General features: G+C 40.5%; 1 protein-coding gene and 1 long non-coding RNA gene across 2 annotated transcripts; both read right to left on the bottom strand.

The window, feature by feature from the left end:
- Positions 1-1,542: 1,542 nt before the first annotated feature.
- Positions 1,543-9,145, bottom strand: LOC125245613 (scavenger receptor cysteine-rich type 1 protein M130-like). Its single transcript, XM_048156281.1, has 15 exons — positions 9,139-9,145; positions 8,722-9,036; positions 6,837-7,151; positions 6,406-6,720; positions 5,950-6,282; positions 5,565-5,882; positions 5,078-5,380; positions 3,588-3,659; positions 3,092-3,406; positions 2,780-2,965; positions 2,586-2,681; positions 2,317-2,376; positions 2,037-2,099; positions 1,867-1,935; positions 1,543-1,771 (listed from the first exon to the last, which is right to left on the bottom strand). The coding sequence occupies exons 1-15, from the start codon at positions 9,143-9,145 to the stop codon at positions 1,644-1,646; spliced, it is 2,895 nt and encodes a 964-aa protein (XP_048012238.1). The 3' UTR covers positions 1,543-1,643.
- Positions 9,146-15,551: 6,406 nt separating this feature from the next.
- LOC125245481 lies at positions 15,552-16,986 on the bottom strand. The gene is made up of 3 exons (XR_007179556.1): positions 16,961-16,986; positions 16,620-16,808; positions 15,552-15,711 (listed from the first exon to the last, which is right to left on the bottom strand). It is a non-coding gene; the product is annotated as an uncharacterized LOC125245481 (long non-coding RNA).

Raw genomic sequence — 16,986 nt, 5'->3', positions numbered from 1 at the left:
TACAGCCACACCAGTTAATTTGTGTAATAGTGTGGTGTGTTGTGTGTGTGTGTGTGTGTGTGTGTGTGTGTGTGTGTGTGTGTGTGTGTGTGTACATGATTATGTGTTTGAGTAGGTCTGTTTTGTACTCTCAGTGTTTTAGAATCTGTGGTTTTAGTGCATTGTGGCTTAATTATTGATTTTATTTCACACATCTGCAATTTGGTGGGTGGAATGTGTCTATTTTGCCCTCTTGATATTGTAGAGTGTCACCCTTCATTGCTGTGCACTTTTTTCCGAATTGTGTATATTTTTGAGCATTTCCCATTCATTTCCAAAGGCAGTCATTTTTGACATCAACAAATACATAAAGAACTATCTCCAATCAGCTCCTGACAGATATGGGGGTATGGGATGCCAGAAGGGCCAGACAGCTGTTGATCTTTGTTCTCAATCAGAATAGGTGCATTTTTTATTTACATTTGTATTATTGATTTGAAGTTTGCTGAATAAAAGTTCTGTCATGACAACTCTCTGAGTGTTTGGCATGGTAATGGGTATGACGATGTTGATATGTTTGGTCTTGGTGGAATACATCTGCTACACTGCTTTAATCTACTGCTTTATTGCTGCTGCTGAGCAAGTACGGGATTTGCTACTGCACTTAAAACATATAAAATGTTGAATTTTTTTTTTTTTTTTTTTTTTTTAGAAAATGATCGATGGTTTCTCTAGATAAGACTTTTATTTCTCGTCTGGGATCGCTGTAATTTTGACCTTAACCGTTTGGGCTCCACTGAAGTCCACTATAAGGAGAATAATCCTGGAATGTTTTCATCAAAAACCTTAATTTCTTTTCGACTGAAGAAAGAAAGACATGAACATCTTGGATGACATGGGAGTGAGTAAATTATCAGGAACATTTAATTTGAAAGTGAACTAATGCTTTAATATTTTATAATTTTATGATTTAAATTCCAACAATTTTTAGCAAAATATAAAAGTCCACCAGTGGGTTTACATTCACAAGGAATGTAATTATATTTTTTGTTCTCTCAAATTTTTAAGGCTACGTGATAGAAATGTACAAAAAAGAGCATTTTCTACAAAAACATATGGGAAAAAAATCAATTTTCAAAACAATGCTTTTTTTCTCAGAAATTGTCGCTGAATTAGAAGATTTCAATACAAAGTGCAACATAAAACATTGCTGGACTGCAGGTAAAACATACAGTGTAGGATCTTAAACACTTTTCAGACCACTTATAAACTTTGATTTGAGGCAGTGTGTGGTTGGAGTTATACAGCGCTTCCATGTTTTCCTGGATCTTCCTCCACATCATCAGTCTGTTATCAGAAAACAAGAGCAAATTCATATATCAACATGCTTTAAAAAGTATTATAATGACCACAATGTTTTCAGTCCATTTAAATTAGCCATTGTGACAACAGAAGTTGATGGAACAAGATAAATTGATAATATAAAGCTATTAAAAAGGCTAAACCAAAATTATTCTGTAAAAAGATGTCAATAGCAAACATGTCACTTATATGTTCCCTGATGTTCTTCACATCATCATACTCCTCCTGATTGTCCTCTGATATAAATGTGTCTAGAATTAATTACATGAAAAAAGTCTTCATACTTTATATGCTACTATAATTTAATGAAAAATAATAAGAAAAAAATACCCTGTTCTAATGTAGAAGTATAATTTGAAACCCACACCTTTTTTATCATTGGAGAACTGCTGTATGATGATGACATCATCATAGTTTTCTGCTAAGTCATCTAGAATAAAATAATGAAAAAATAAATGCATCCATCCATTAATGAACAAAATTTTAGATTTAGAAACTATAATATATATATATACAGAAATAAACCTGTATCATGAGGTCTCCGTTCAGGAATGATTACATCATCATAATTCTCTGGTGTGTTTTGTTGCTCTACTAAATTATTTAACAGGAAAATAGAATAAAGAGAAACTAATTCACAGGCCAAATAGATATTTAAATTAAGCGAATTTCTGTGATCAGTTAAAGTCACTGACCTGCTGGTCCTTCAGTGACGGTGACATCATCATAGTCAGGTGTGGCTCCTACTGCAGAATTTGCTTTTGAAATAGAAAATACATACATACATATATATTATTGTTATTATTATTATTATTATTAATAATAATAATAATAATAAAACCTTATCTGAATTATGTGCTGAATGATTTATATGATTTATACTTGTCTAAAATAACAAGTGAATGTTTTTAATTATTTAACACAGATACTTTTTTGTATGTAGTAGGTAACATAATTCTGTTTCAGTCCTCTAACCTGAAAGATGCTCATCAACATCTTCATACCCAGAATGCTGTTCTTCAGAAAGGACACTTCCTGTTATAGAGTAGAACCATCAGACATGTTCAAAATCACAAATCAGCCAAAATCCCCATATCAATTGGGCCATATAGCACTAAACCTATATCATTACAAGTGACACAAACAAGGTACAAATTAATCTATGTGAATTACTCTACTCACCCTCTGAATTAACTGATTACCCTGCTGATCTCCACAAATCAATCACTACGACACTTACTCACCCCTCTGAGTGAAGAGACTGTGTCTATGAGTGGGTCTGTGATGAAGCTCCTCATAAACAGCCTCAGTCGTGCTCCTGTGTCTCCTCTCAGAGAGAGCTGTGAGTGTAGAGAGACAAACCTGCTGTCAGTTCACAACACATGACTGATCACACACTGAATAAGACACAATATGACAGTCTCTGGATCTCTCCTACCTCTCCTCATCACTCTGTTCTGCTGAATCAGTATAAGCAGTGGCACTAAGAGCAGTAAGAGCACAACTCCCAGTACAATCACAAGCACAGAGAGAGACGGAGGAGTTTGTGGACGAGAGACTGATGTTGAGCTCACTGTCTGAGAAACTGGAGGAGAAGATGCAGGAGTAGTGGACACTGACAAATCTGGAAAAACAGAGACACATTCAAAATCGTGATTGTCTTGATTCAAGACTCTTGAATACACAAATATTATGAGCACAAAAAAAAAATTATCTAAAATTACTAATATTGCTCAGTGTTTTCTGTGACCTGCACAGGTGAGTCCAGCGTGATCTTTGTTGGAGCAGTCAGTGTGGTTCTTCAGGGAGAGAGGACAGTCCCACAGGTGAATCTCATTCCCTCTGCACTCGACTCCGTTCAGCCACACAACACCTTCACCAGCACCAAAGACTGAATTCCCATCAGCCCTCAGTGCTGCTCCACAACCCAGCTGTCTGCAGACCACCTGAGCATCGCTGATGTCCCACAGATCATCACAGACTGAGCCCCACACAGCGTTATGATACACCTCCAGCCTCCCAGAGCACCGGCCCTCCCCTCCACTCAGTCTGAGAGGAACATGCTCTAAAATCCACAGACAAGTAGACATTATTATTGGCCAACAGAGTTCAGTCAGAACAGCGCCATCTACAGTGTGGTGTGTGTGTGGTGTGATATTAAATCCTCTTCCCCGAACAAAAATTACAAGCATTCATCACAAATGGCTGTTATGATTTTTATGTTCTTCTACATCAAATGAACTTACCTGAACACTGTCTCTGATGTGGAGATGTGGAGCATGACAAAGAGCTTCTAGGGAACTCATGACTCTCCTGTTCTGTAATCACAAGTTATTTAGGGCCTGAGCACCGATGGTGTGAGGACCCTATTGTAATTGTTCGGTCAATTCTTCTTCTTCTCCGAAATTAATTGCATTTTTTCAGGCCTAAACATGCTTGAAAACTCATGAAACTTTGCACACACATTAGAAGTGGTGAAAATGTACGTCTGATATGGGTTTCAGAATTAGGTGTGGCAAAATGGCTCAATAGAGCCACCTACAAAAATTCAATTAAACGTCCTTCGCGCTACGTTTCATGTACAAGTATGAAATTCGGTAGACAAATGTAACAGCCCAATGCCTACAAAAAAGCCCCTGGGTGCAAAATCTAAAACCCAACAGGAAGTGAGCCTTTGCAATATTAGATCATGAGTTTTTGCTGAAGGGCACGTCTGTGGCGGCCTGACAAAATTCGAAGTTTTTCCATGAAACAGGAAGTTGTTGTAACTTGGACATACAATGTCCGATCTGACCCAAACTTCACATGTTTTATTAGAGTCCTGACCTGAAGACATCTACATGCCAATATTCAGTTACGGTCATAGCGCCACCTGCGGGCAACAGGAAATGTCATGTTTTACACTGTGATTAACTCCTCATAGAGATTTAACCAGATCAACATCATATGTTATCTGTATAATTTTAAGGCCTTAGTGATGATAAATATCAAAGATCTTGAGTTTTCGTTGAAGGGTGTGTCCATTTTATATTAATATAAAATATTAATATATATATTTTATATTAATAATAGGATATTAAATATTATAATAGTAATATAAATTAGTATTAGTAATATATATTTTATATTGTATTGTTAGTGTATAAACAACATAAAGACAGTATATTTTAAACATTTGATCTAACAGGTATGAAATATAAAGAAAATGAATAAAGTTATCAAACACAAATTATAAATTAAATATAGACTAATCCTTATTAAAGCTATTAAAGTTAGCTGTGAGTTATTTTCTCTTTTTCTTTTGTTCTTTCATTAACATTAATGACAAACAGCAGCAGGTTTATTAGGGATTTTGGCATAATTGTTGTTTTTGTTCAAGTGCGAAAGAGAACTCAATGCAGCCAGTGTGCTGTCTGAAGCAGATTTCTGTGCGTGAGTCATGTGTGTGTCACACAGACAGGAGATTCATAGACAGCGTGCCAGTACCGCACCGAGTTCTCTTTTGTCACATTTGAATGGTTCAAAAGCATTTGCATGAATAAGCCCTAAAGGATGATGGGAAAAGGATGCTTAGTTAAATATTTTTAACTTGTTAAACTGAAGAAAATTAATTGCATGACTTAAAGTGTTAAATTTGACAGCCCTAATTATATATATATATAAATATATTTATATGCTCAGTAATGTTAACGGATTACTCTTGTATTTTTAAAAATGGAAAATCCATCAGTCTTACCCAAGCAGGTGATTTTGGCCACTTCATCTTCACCACAGTTATTCTGTCCCCAAGGTGAAGATGGACACTGCCAAAGATTTGAATCATGTGGTCGACATTTCACTTCATCCAGCCAGTTAGGAGCTGATTCCACTCTTGGTGTAGAACTGGAAAAAGCACCAAATCTTCCACAGTTCATCTCTTGACAGAACAGACTCACTGTGTCTCTGTCCATCTTGTTCCAGCACACATTACCCCAGGATCCATTGTAGAAAACCTCCACATTTCCCTCACAGCCCTCAGTTAACCTGATCTCTTTAAACTCTAGATGAAAACATGAATGCTATATCAGCTCTCATCCAACCCCATTCATTTCAACCACTCGATGTTACATAATACAAATTACTGAAATAACCCAAAAATATAACATAAAAAATATTTTAAAAAGATAAAATTTAGCTTTTAAATGTTACTGAATAACATTTTTTCACAACTGAGTGCTGTTTACCTGAGCACACGACTCCTACATCCTCCTTGTGTTGACAGTCATGTTTTCCCCAGCCTGGAGAAGAGCAGCTCCACAGGGATGTCTCATTCCCCTCACACTCCACCTCATCCAGCCATATGGGCCCAGAACCAGGACCAAACCAGGCTGGTACCTGCTGGTTACTGAGGGCCACTCCACACTGCAGCTGTCTGCACACCACATGGGCATCTTTAATATCCCAGGAGTCATCACACATTGTCCCCCATGAGCCGCTGTGAAAAACCTCCAGCCTCCCTGCACAGTCTCCCCCAGAACCCACCAGCCTGATGGACCCACGACCTGATATTCAGAGAAAGAGAAACACATTGGTGATCACTAACAACTAAAGAATCTGCCCAGATGTTGCTCTTCTCACCAAGGCAGGTGATTGACAGCTGTTGTGTGGAGCTGCAGTTGAGAGTTTGTGGAGAGCTGCAGTTCCCCAGATGAGCTTCACTCCCAGAGCACTGGAAGCCCGTCACACACTCATGACTGTGTTCAGGACTGGATGAAGAGGAGCCGGAGAAGTTCAGCACAGAGCCACAGCCCAGCTGTCTGCAGACCACAGAGGATTCAGTGAGACTCCAGGAGTCCAGCAGAACTCTCCTCCAGACCTGATGGATGGAAACTTCCACCTCCCCCTCACACTGTCTCTCTCCAGACAACCGCACCAGACCATCATGAACAGCCGGAGAGGAATCTGGAGAGAAGATCTTATATTTTACTAAAATAATTGTGTTAGATCATATTGAAATAGTGTTTATATATTAAAGAGAGTTTTTTTTCCAGTAGCATAATGCTCTCAGGTGTCAAATAAGTTTACCAGAGCAGATGACGCCAACATCTCGTCTATGAGAACTTTCAGCTCGACTCCATGAAGAGATGGAACATTCTGAGAGTTTTGTTTCATTCCCGTCACAATCAAACACATCAGCCCAGATTTCACCACTTCCTTCACCAAACCAGTGTGATCCTACAACAGACACAGCCATCCCACAATTCAACTGTCTACAGAGGACACTGGCAGCTCTTATATCCCAGCATGCATCACACACTGTGCCCCATTCATTGAGGAATTGAAGCTCCACTCTTCCAGAACAAGAGTCTGAACCATTCATCAGTTTGGCCTCTGTGTAACCTGAACAAAGAACAGAGAAGTTACGTAACATAACGAAAATAACGTAGGCTAATAATGCAGCTGACAAAGAAGATATATTGTATCAAATGAAGAGACACTGAATATTTATAATTTACCTGAACAGATCAGTCCCACACTATTGTCACTGGTGCAGCTGTGTTTGTGTGTTGATGATATTGAACAGAATGAAATCTGAGATTCATTTCCTCTGCACTGAATCTCTTGTGTCCACATCTGAGCATCTCCTTTTCCAAAAGCATCTTCTCCCAGCACCTGTACAGGAGCCCCACAATCCAGCTCTCTACACACAACCTCTGCATCCTGCTGGTCAAAGGCAGCAGCACACACTGTGTTCCATGTGTTCCCCTGAAGTATCTCTAACCTTCCAGAGCAGAGGTGAGATCCATTAACCAGTCTGGAAGCTTTATGACCTGTTCATATTACAGAAATGACAGAGCACAGTATACAATAATAAATGATTGACAATTAAATTCAACAACCACACAAACATTTACAGTTTTCAAAACAAATGTAACAACTGAGACAAATCAGACACAATTATTTGTTATATTTAACAAATAATTGTTTAAAACTTACTCTGGGGTCTGTCCCCATCCCCAGAGAACACCAGCCTGAGTTTTATTGCCCCAAAGTTTGTGTGTGCCACGTGGAAAAGCAGAGACAAAGAGACACATAGAAAGCCCTCAAAACAGACGTTCCTGCATTCAGTTAGAGACAGGCTGTTCTATAAATTAACATGCATACCCATAGGACATGGCATCCATTATTACTGTTTGTTGTATGGTACTCAGTATTGTATTCACATTTTATGATACATACAATGTAACTTCAATTATGCCATGTTTAGTGTCTATGGGTTCGTATTGAGAAGATTTAAATGCTTGTGTATACGATATGTCGATACCTGTGCAACAAATCAGTAGTACAATAATCTTTAATAGTTCTTCTTCAACAACTCAGCCAGTTAAATCGTGCTCGGTCGTAAAAGCCCCGACAGGAGGGATGTTGTCACCCGGAAATTCAACCTTCTCATTGGTCAGGTCAACCCTAAGAGGTGTGACTTTGACCAGAAGTTAAAAGCCAGTGCGCAATGCACCTCCCTCTCTCTTGCTTCTTTGCGACCCAGCCATGTGCTCATCTATGAGAGAGAAAAAGACTTCTTTCCCCACTAAGATTCAAACTAATCATGCAAGTTTGTTATTGCTTCTTCATTCAACGCAGAAGATTGATATCGATTGCTACTTCCATACCATCGGACTGAATTCTCAAGACTTCCTACGGCAGCAATATATCCAGACGCTCTTCATACAGGCCAAGGCCTGATGCAAGTATCGTACGATATATTAAATTGCTGCTAGTTAGTTAAAATTATTAACCTGAAATTAATAACCTCATTAAAAAAAAGGAGTTTTATGATGAATACTGATGATTCTTTCTTGGTTTTTCTTTTCTTCATAGCTCCTACTGTTGCCCACTTCCGGTTTCACTTTATAATTTATCATTTTACCCATTTATGTGTGACTTGCATGTATGTATGTTTGTGTTTGTTAGTTAGCTATGTGCTCATGATTTAGTTAATAAAACTTGTGCACATTACATATTTGGTTCTGATGCTCTGTCTGCAATGGATTACCTCTTAAATGATCAGATCTGATTACCAGCTCTGTAAATGCTTATTACAAAGCACTGCAAATACTAAGAAAGAATTATTTTTCTGTGGCCATGAAAAATGCTATTCTCTTAGAATTAATTAATAATCAATACTGAGTGTTCACATGATGAACTGATTTATTGATCATAATTTTAATGTAGCTACTAAAGGTAATCTGATTAACTGATTCAAATATTCATAATTAATCATAATTAACAATCATAGTGAGTTATGAATAATTATTAATATTTCCCCTTTGAGCTAATATTGCTACACAAAATGTTATTTATATCACAACAAATTCATGGACAATCAGTTAAATTACTCACCCGAACAGATGACACTGGCATCATGATTGTGAGCACACGCATGTAAGCCCCATCCTGATCCCCCACAGTTCTTCAGTGTTGACTCTGATCCAATACATAACACAACACTCGTCCAGATTGGTCCTGATCCTGATCCAAAATGAGCATCACCCAGAGCATCTACAGGTTCTCCACAGTCCAGCTCTCTACACAGCACTGCAGCATCAGCCATATCCCAGGCATGATGACACACTGTTCCCCACTGACCTCTATGAAGAACCTCCACTCTACCAGCACAGCGACTGTGACCACCAACCAACCTCACATTCTTTTTATCTAAGTGACAGAAAAATACAGACAGAGTCTATGGCAGCATCTCCATAAGCACACTAGTTCACGTATCTGTATATTATGCACTGGTAAAGCACACTGGCTCACCACACATTTGGACACTGATTACTCAATTTCTGGTGACATGACTAGGTGCTTGTGTTGTAAAACTTCTGGTATTTATCAACAACACACAGGACCAATATCTTTCTGACATTAATGCTGTTTAAAGTATGTCATGAAATGTACTGATTTTAGTTGTATATCTCTGCAACATTTTAATTGTAAATATTAACTAGGCTATTTACTACCTATCTATTGATGTTTATGCTGACATTTCATTAAATAATGATTTGTCTTTTCAAATCTTCTATCGCATGTCATGATAATATTGTGTTGATATTGTGTTGGCTCGTGCGATTTGTTTTTCACTTAAGAATTTCCATTAAGGGAACAAAGTGAGCATCTTGTTTTTTAAGTGCATTGTGGGATTTTTAGGGAGTGAACATTCCAGTTTACTCAAAAGGTTTTGTGATTGAAACAGCCCTTAAAATGTCTGGCTCTCTGGTCAGTGTTCTGACTACTGAACTAGGGAGCTGACTGAGATGAACCCTATGAGTAAAAGGTGTGATATTACTCTCATATTCTTTTGACTCACCAGCACAGAACAGCCTCTGGTATTTATCATGTAAACAGCTGTTTTTGTGTAAGGATGTTGGACAAAATTGAATCTGAGACTCTGCACTGAATCTCTTGTGTCCACATCTGAGCGTCTCCTTTGCCAAAAACATCTTCTCCCAGCACCTGTACAGGAGCCCCACAGTCCAGCTCTCTACACACAACCTCTGCATCCTGCTGGTCAAAGGCAGCAGCACACACTGAAACCCACGACTGATCATCAAGTATCTCTAACCTCCCAGAGCAACTGGAGTTTCTGATAAGCCTGACACCTGAAGTAGCAAGAGATAAGAAACTTTCCAGTTGTGTTTGCTATCTATGTGTAATAATTCTTGTCATTAATGGTCTACCACAAAGCACCACTTGTTAATGTGAAAGGAGTAAAATAATCAAATTACTCAATCTCAATTTGTCAATCCAAACCCATCATACATTCTTTCAAGAAACATAAAAGGGGAATTTTAAAAACTACCCTGGTACTCTTTTCAATATAATGAAAGTAAATTAAGAAATTAGAAAATACATTTTGTGCTCCACAGAACAAAGTCATATAGGTTTGAAAAGACAAGTAGTAAATGATGCCTGAATTTTTATTTTTGGTGAACTATTCCTTTGAAGCAGGTGGTTTATCAGTGAAATAAACATAGGGCAGGGTTTAGAGCATTTACCTGAGCAGATGACTCCTGCATCTTTTGTATGATCACACTTATATAAACCCCAATGTACTGATCCACAGTTCTTAAGTGTAGATTCTGATCCAGTACATACACTGCGATTTGTCCAGATTGATCCTGATCCTCGTCCAAAGTGAGCACCTCCCAGAGCATCTACAGGTTCTCCACAGTCCAGCTCTCTACACACCACTGCTGCTTCAGCCATATCCCACCCAAAATCACACACTGTTCCCCACTGACCTCTATGAAGAACCTCCACTCTACCAGCACAGTGACTGTGACCACCAACCAGCCTTACTCTCATGATGTCTATATAATGAATAAAGAGGGAGTAAAGACATATGGACAAAGGAAAAGAATGAGGGGAAAGTATCACACAAAAAGAATAAAATTAATGAATATTTAGTGTAGTATTTGGAAACATTAACATTTTATTTTTAGTTTATTTAAAAAAAAATAAAAAAAAATAAAATTCTCTAACCGGCACACTCCAAGCCAACATCATTTTCATGTGAACAGTTGTTTCTATGAGATGGTGATATTGGACAGAGGTGAAACTGAGACTCATTTCCTCTGCACTGAATCTCTTGTGTCCACATCTGAGCATCTCCTTTGCCAAAAGCATCTTCTCCCAGCACCTGTACAGGAGCCCCACAGTCCAGCTCTCTACACACAACCTCTGCATCCTGCTGGTCAAAGGCAGCAGCACACACTGAAACCCACGACTGATTATCAAGTATCTCTAACCTCCCAGAGCAGCGAGAACCTCCAACCAGCCTGACTTCTGAAAGAACAACACAGGAAAGAACAAAATTTAAGGTTATGGAACTTCAATAATGAGTCAGTCATTCTGTATAATCAATACATCAATTATATAATAAAAAAATCATATTTTCCTTTATCTTCTGAAATAAAAGATATTTACTATGAAAACATATTATACATTTCCAGTCCAAAAAGGCCTTGAAAATAAGATACAAAAATGGCTCATAAAGAAAAAAGCGTATAATAACTTACTGTAAAAATCTGCCCACATTTTCATGTCAACAATGTCTATGAAAGAATCCTTTCAGAGCATCACATTAAAATGTATTATTAGAAACAAGCTTCTAAAGTTTATTTTTAACACGGTCCCTGATTATAACTGTTACAAATGCAGTGTAGCTGCAGCAGGGATGAGGCGAAATACGGACTTCAAACAAACAAAGGTATTTATTACACAAAGAACAGAACAGCGACACTTAGAAAATAACATAAAATAACATTAAGAACAGACAGGGAGTGCAGGGAGTGAGTCCAACTTAAAGAGAGTGCTAATGATGAGGACCAGGTGCAGGGAATCCAGGAGAAGCAGAAAGGCTGATGAGGGAAGTGCAGACAGGTGATGAACAGGGAGAATTCTGGGAAACGGAGTTCAGGACAGGCGTGGATGTAACATTACCACCCCCTCTCCGGTAGGCGCGTCCTTTCGCCGTAACAACGGGGGAGGGGGGTGGGCACCCTGGAGACCTTCATGCAGGTGTGGGGGGGGTGCAGATGGGTGCGGAGGTCTCCAGGGCGGGTCTAGGAGTTCGGACCATCACGGCGGGTCAAGAGTCTCAGGCAGCCGTGGCGGGTCAGGGGCCGTGGGCGGCCATGGCAGGTCAAGAGTCTCGGGCGGCCATGGCGGGTCAGGAGAACGTGGGCAGCCATGGTGGGTCAGGAGAACGTGGGCAGCCATGGTGGGTCAGGAGACGTGGGCAGCCATGGTGGGTCAGAGGCCGTGGGCGGCCATGGCAGGATTCGCTGGAGACTTGGGCTGCTCGGAGACAGAATTCGCTGGAGACTTGGGCTACTCTGAGACAGAATTCGCTGGAGACTTGGGCTGTTCGGAGGCAGAATTCGCTGGAGACTTGGGCTGCTCGGAGGAAGAATTCGCTGGAGACTTGAGCTGCTTGGTGGCAGAATTCGCTGGAGACTGGGGCTGCTCGGCGGCAGAATTCGCTGGAGACTTGGGCTGCTCGGAGACAGAATTCGCTGGAGACTTGGGCTGTTCGGAGGATGAATTCGCTGGAGACTTGGGCTGCTCGGAGACAGAATTCGCTGGAGACTTGGGCTGCTCAGAGGCAGAATTCACTGGAGACTTGGGCTACTCAGAGGCAGAATTCGCTGGAGACTTGGGCTGTTCGGAGGAAGAATTCACTGGAGACTTGGGCTGCTCGGCGGAAGAATTCGCTGGAGACTGGGGCTGCTCAGCGGCAGAATTCACTGGAGACTTGGGCTGCTCGGAGACAGAATTCGCTGGAGACTTGGGCTGCTCGGAGGAAGAATTCGCTGGAGACTTGGGCTACTCGGAGACAGAATTCGCTGGAGACTTGGGCTGTTTGGAGACAGAATTCGCTGGAGACTTGGGCTGTTCGGAGACAGAATTCGCTGGAGACTTGGGCTGCTCGGAGGAAGAATTCGCTGGAGACTTGGGCTGTTCGGAGACAGAATTCGCTGGAGACTTGGGCTGCTCAGAGGCAGAATTCACTGGAGACTTGGGCTACTAGGAGGCAGAATTCGCTGGAGACTTGGGCTGTTCGGAGGAAGAATTCGCTGGAGACTTGGGCTGTTCGGAGACAGAATTCGCTGGAGACTTGGGCTGCTCAGAGGCAGAATTCACTGGAGACTTGGGCTGCTAGGGGGCAGAATTCACTGGAGACTTGGGCTACTCGGAGACAGAATTCGCTGGAGACTTGGGCTGTTTGGAGGCAGAATTCACTGGAGACTTGGGCTGCTCGGAGGAAGAATTCGCTGGAGACTTGGGCTGCTCGGAGACAGAATTCGCTGGAGACTTGAGCTGCTTGGTGGCAGAATTCGCTGGAGATTGGGGCTGCTCGGTGGAAGAATTCGCTGGAGACTGGGGTTGCTCGGCGGCAGAATTCGCTGGAGACTTGGGCTGCTCAGAGGAAGAATTCGCTGGAGACTTGGGCTGCTCGGAGACAGAATTCTCTGGAGACTTGAGCTGCTTGGTGGCAGAATTTGCTGGAGATTGGGGCTGCTCGGCGGAAGAATTCGCTGGAGACTTGGGCTGCTCGGAGGAAGAATTCGCTGGAGACTTGGGCTGCTCGGAGACAGAATTCTCTGGAGACTTGAGCTGCTTGGTGGCAGAATTTGCTGGAGATTGGGGCTGCTCGGCGGAAGAATTCGCTGGAGACTGGGGCTAATTGGCGGCCTTCTTTTTCGGCCGTCTGGGCTTAGCGGTGGACTTTTCTTTGGGTGGCTTGGGCATTTTGTCAGGCAGGACACCAGGGGAATACCCACTGGAGGGGTATGTGGGGGAAACTGACGGTTGGTGAACTGGCCAAGCCGCTTGTATGTCTGCGGAGACTGAGGAAAACACGATTCTTTTTGCACCTCTTCAACTTCAAAATCAGAACCATTCAGAAAGAGAATCAGGTTAATAGTCTCGACTAGGGAAAAAAAAACATGCAGGTTCACTGAAGCAAATCGTGTCCTCGTCCACCCCCGCCAGAAAACAAGCATTTAACGGTGCATCTGGCCAGTTCACCAAGCAAGCAAGCTCAGAAAACTCTTCCACATACCTCTCTAGCGGGCGACTGTCCTGCCGAAACCCCGACAGGCGATCCACCGCTGATGCATACTTTTCGCTGAGAGGCAGGTGCTGGCAGTTCTTTGAGGGCACGGGAATGAGAAAGAGACCTATTTCGGCTTGTTGAAGTCCAGCGATTTGGTCCGTTCTTCTGTTACAAATGCAGTGTAGCTGCAGCAGGGATGAGGCGAAATACAGACTTCAAACAAACAAAGGTATTTATTACACAAGGGTCAGAACAGTGACACTTTGAAAATAACATAAGATAACATTAAGAACGGACAGGGAGTGCCAACTTAAAAACTTAAAGGGAGTGCTAATGACGAGGACCAGGTGTCCAGGAGAAGCAGAAAGGCTGATGAGGGAAGTGCAGACAGGTGATGAACAGGGAGGATTCTAGGAAACGGAGTTCGGGACAGGTGTGGATGTAACAATAACAGCCTAATTTAACAGTTTGTGTGGTCAAAAAGAAGGCGGAAAATGCTCACAAAAAAATTTATTATGGCTGCTTTTGGTGCAATTGTTTTGTACATTAAGACAGGATTTTTTTAGCTTACCTGAACAAATGACTTGAGCTCTCTTATCAAGACACACATCAAGATCAGTTGGTTGCATGAATCCACATTTCTTAAGTGTAGACTCTAAGCCAGTACACATTGCAGTTTTCATCCCCTTGGATTTTGATCCTAGTCCAAAATGAACATCATACAGAGCATCTACAGGTTCTCCACAGTCCAGCTCTCTACACACCACTGCTGCATCAGCCAAATCCCAACCATCACCACACACTGTTCCCCATTGACCTCTTTGAAGAACCTCCACTCTACCAGCACAGCGACTGTGACCACCAACCAACCTCACATTTATTACATCTGTGAATGTAAGAGAAAAAGCTAGTGTAAATATAAAATGTTATAATAAAATGGAATGAAAAGTACTTTGTTGTACTTTGAACTCCTACCAGTACACTGCAAACCAATGTTGTGTTCTTGTGAACAGTTGTTTTCTTCTAATGGTGATGTTGGGCAGAGGTGAATCTGAGATTCATTTCCTCTGCACTGAATCTCTTGTGTCCACATCTGAGCGTCTCCTTTGCCAAAAGCATCTTCTCCCAGCACCTGTACAGGAGCTCCACAGTCCAGCTCTCTACACACAACCTCTGCATCCTGCTGGTCAAAGGCAGCAGCACACACTGAAACCCACGTCTGATCATCAAGTATCTCTAACCTCCCAGAGCAGCGAGAACCTCCAACCAGCCTGACTTCTAAATAACACAACACAGATCAACAAAAGCATGGCTTATTTATGGGGCTTCAAGATAATTATTTTTACATAGAAGCCATTTTATGTTTAGCCTTATAATGAATAAATAATGTAAAAAAAATATTATTAAAGTCAACATTTTAAAACCAACTTCTTTAAAAATTCGAAGCCAAACTAAAAGCACAAAAAAATTATACAAAGATATGAATTTTAATATCAAAATTAATTTATCTGAACAGATGACTCCAGCATCTTTAGCATGATCACAGGTGTGTTTACCCCATCCTAATGACCTACAGTAGTTCAGTGATCCAAAATGAGCACCACCCAGAGCATCTACAGGTTCTCCACAGTCCAGCTCTCTACACACCACTGCAGCATCAGCCAAATCCCAGAAATCATCACACACTGTTCCCCACTGACCTCTATGAAGAACCTCCACTCTACCAGCACAGCGACTGTGACCACCAACCAACCTCACATTCACACCGTCTAAATATTAATCAGTAACAATGAGAGATGAAGGGATGAGAGTTTAATTCATAGCATTACAAAATGGGACACATACTGTATGCCTGAATATTTAAAATTAATATTCAGACTTCAATACAAGTTGAGCTCAATCAACATCATAGATATGCTGATTAACAAAAAAAAAAAAAAAAAAAAAAAATCATGCTATGTCCATCCTTTTTTTAAAAAAAAGGGGGTTTAAAGACTTAAATTAATTGTCTTAAAATGCATTATTATTTAATCTGTAAATAGTTTAAATCATAATTACAGGGTTAATACCATTACGTTAAAACAAAGTTGTAAAACTCAATATAACTTTGCACAGAAAATTTTTTACACACATATTGTTTACATCTTGTTTTTATATTATTGGCCCCATTCTCTTCCACTGTAAATTTCTCACTGTAACCCAGATTTTTTTTTTTTTTTTTTTTTTTTTTTTCCAAGTAGAAATTTATTTTTGTGGTAAACAAATTTATGCCTCAAATAATGTTGATTGAGCTTTAAAAGTATTCCTTTCATATTCTTTCCCTCTATATAGTTCATGGTAACCCTAAAAGGCCTTTAGGGGGGTTTTTCTGTCTTGTTTGTCATGATCACAACTTTATTTACTTGTGATCTTGACATAACATAATATAGCATATGCTGCTGGATAAAAAGTAGACCATCATCTAAAACTTAAAGGTCTTTATAAATTGGAGAGAGACAAAAAGAATGAGAAAAAAATGCCTGTTAAACACAGAAGCACATTCAAAATATTGTAACAATGCGTTTACGCAGGCATCTAAAAAACACAAATTACAGAAGGCTATAGTTTAATTTTGAGTGATTAAATAACAAAGTCTGGCCCCTTAATTTCTAAAAATAATCTCTTTCATTGTACTTACCAGCTGTGATGAGTTTTATAACTGTAGTCAGTAAAACGTGTCAGGCATCTCTCCATCTCTCTCTGCTTGATTAATTCAACATCCAGTTCAAGCTTCTCCGCACTGATGATACAGAAGTACAGGCATCCTCTCACACCCCTTAATGAGAGAGAAAGAGGTCCAACACCCTCCAATCACACTCGCTGTTACCTTATTAGACAAAACAGAGGAAATCATCAAACAACTTCAGTGACAAATCAGATGAGGCTTTTATGACTTTCTCCATATATATCTAACTGTCAGCGCTGATGAACTCCTCCTCCCCACCCATCAAGACACACACACACACACATTTGACTTACAGGAGACAGGAAACTCTCCAGTTTAT

Source organism: Megalobrama amblycephala, linkage group LG14 (assembly GCF_018812025.1).
Source record: "Megalobrama amblycephala isolate DHTTF-2021 linkage group LG14, ASM1881202v1, whole genome shotgun sequence".
NCBI lineage: Eukaryota > Metazoa > Chordata > Actinopteri > Cypriniformes > Xenocyprididae > Megalobrama > Megalobrama amblycephala.
This window is presented reverse-complemented; position numbering and strand designations above follow the sequence as displayed.

Excerpts from the sequence above, each read along its gene's own strand:
- LOC125245613 (XM_048156281.1), bottom strand. Across the intron at positions 5,381-5,564 it reads TGTAGGAGTCGTGTGCTCAG|AGTTTAAAGAGATCAGGTTA; the intron begins GTAAACAGCACT and ends GTTTTCATCTAG. Across the intron at positions 1,936-2,036 it reads CGTCACTGAAGGACCAGCAG|TAGAGCAACAAAACACACCA; the intron begins GTCAGTGACTTT and ends TAAATAATTTAG.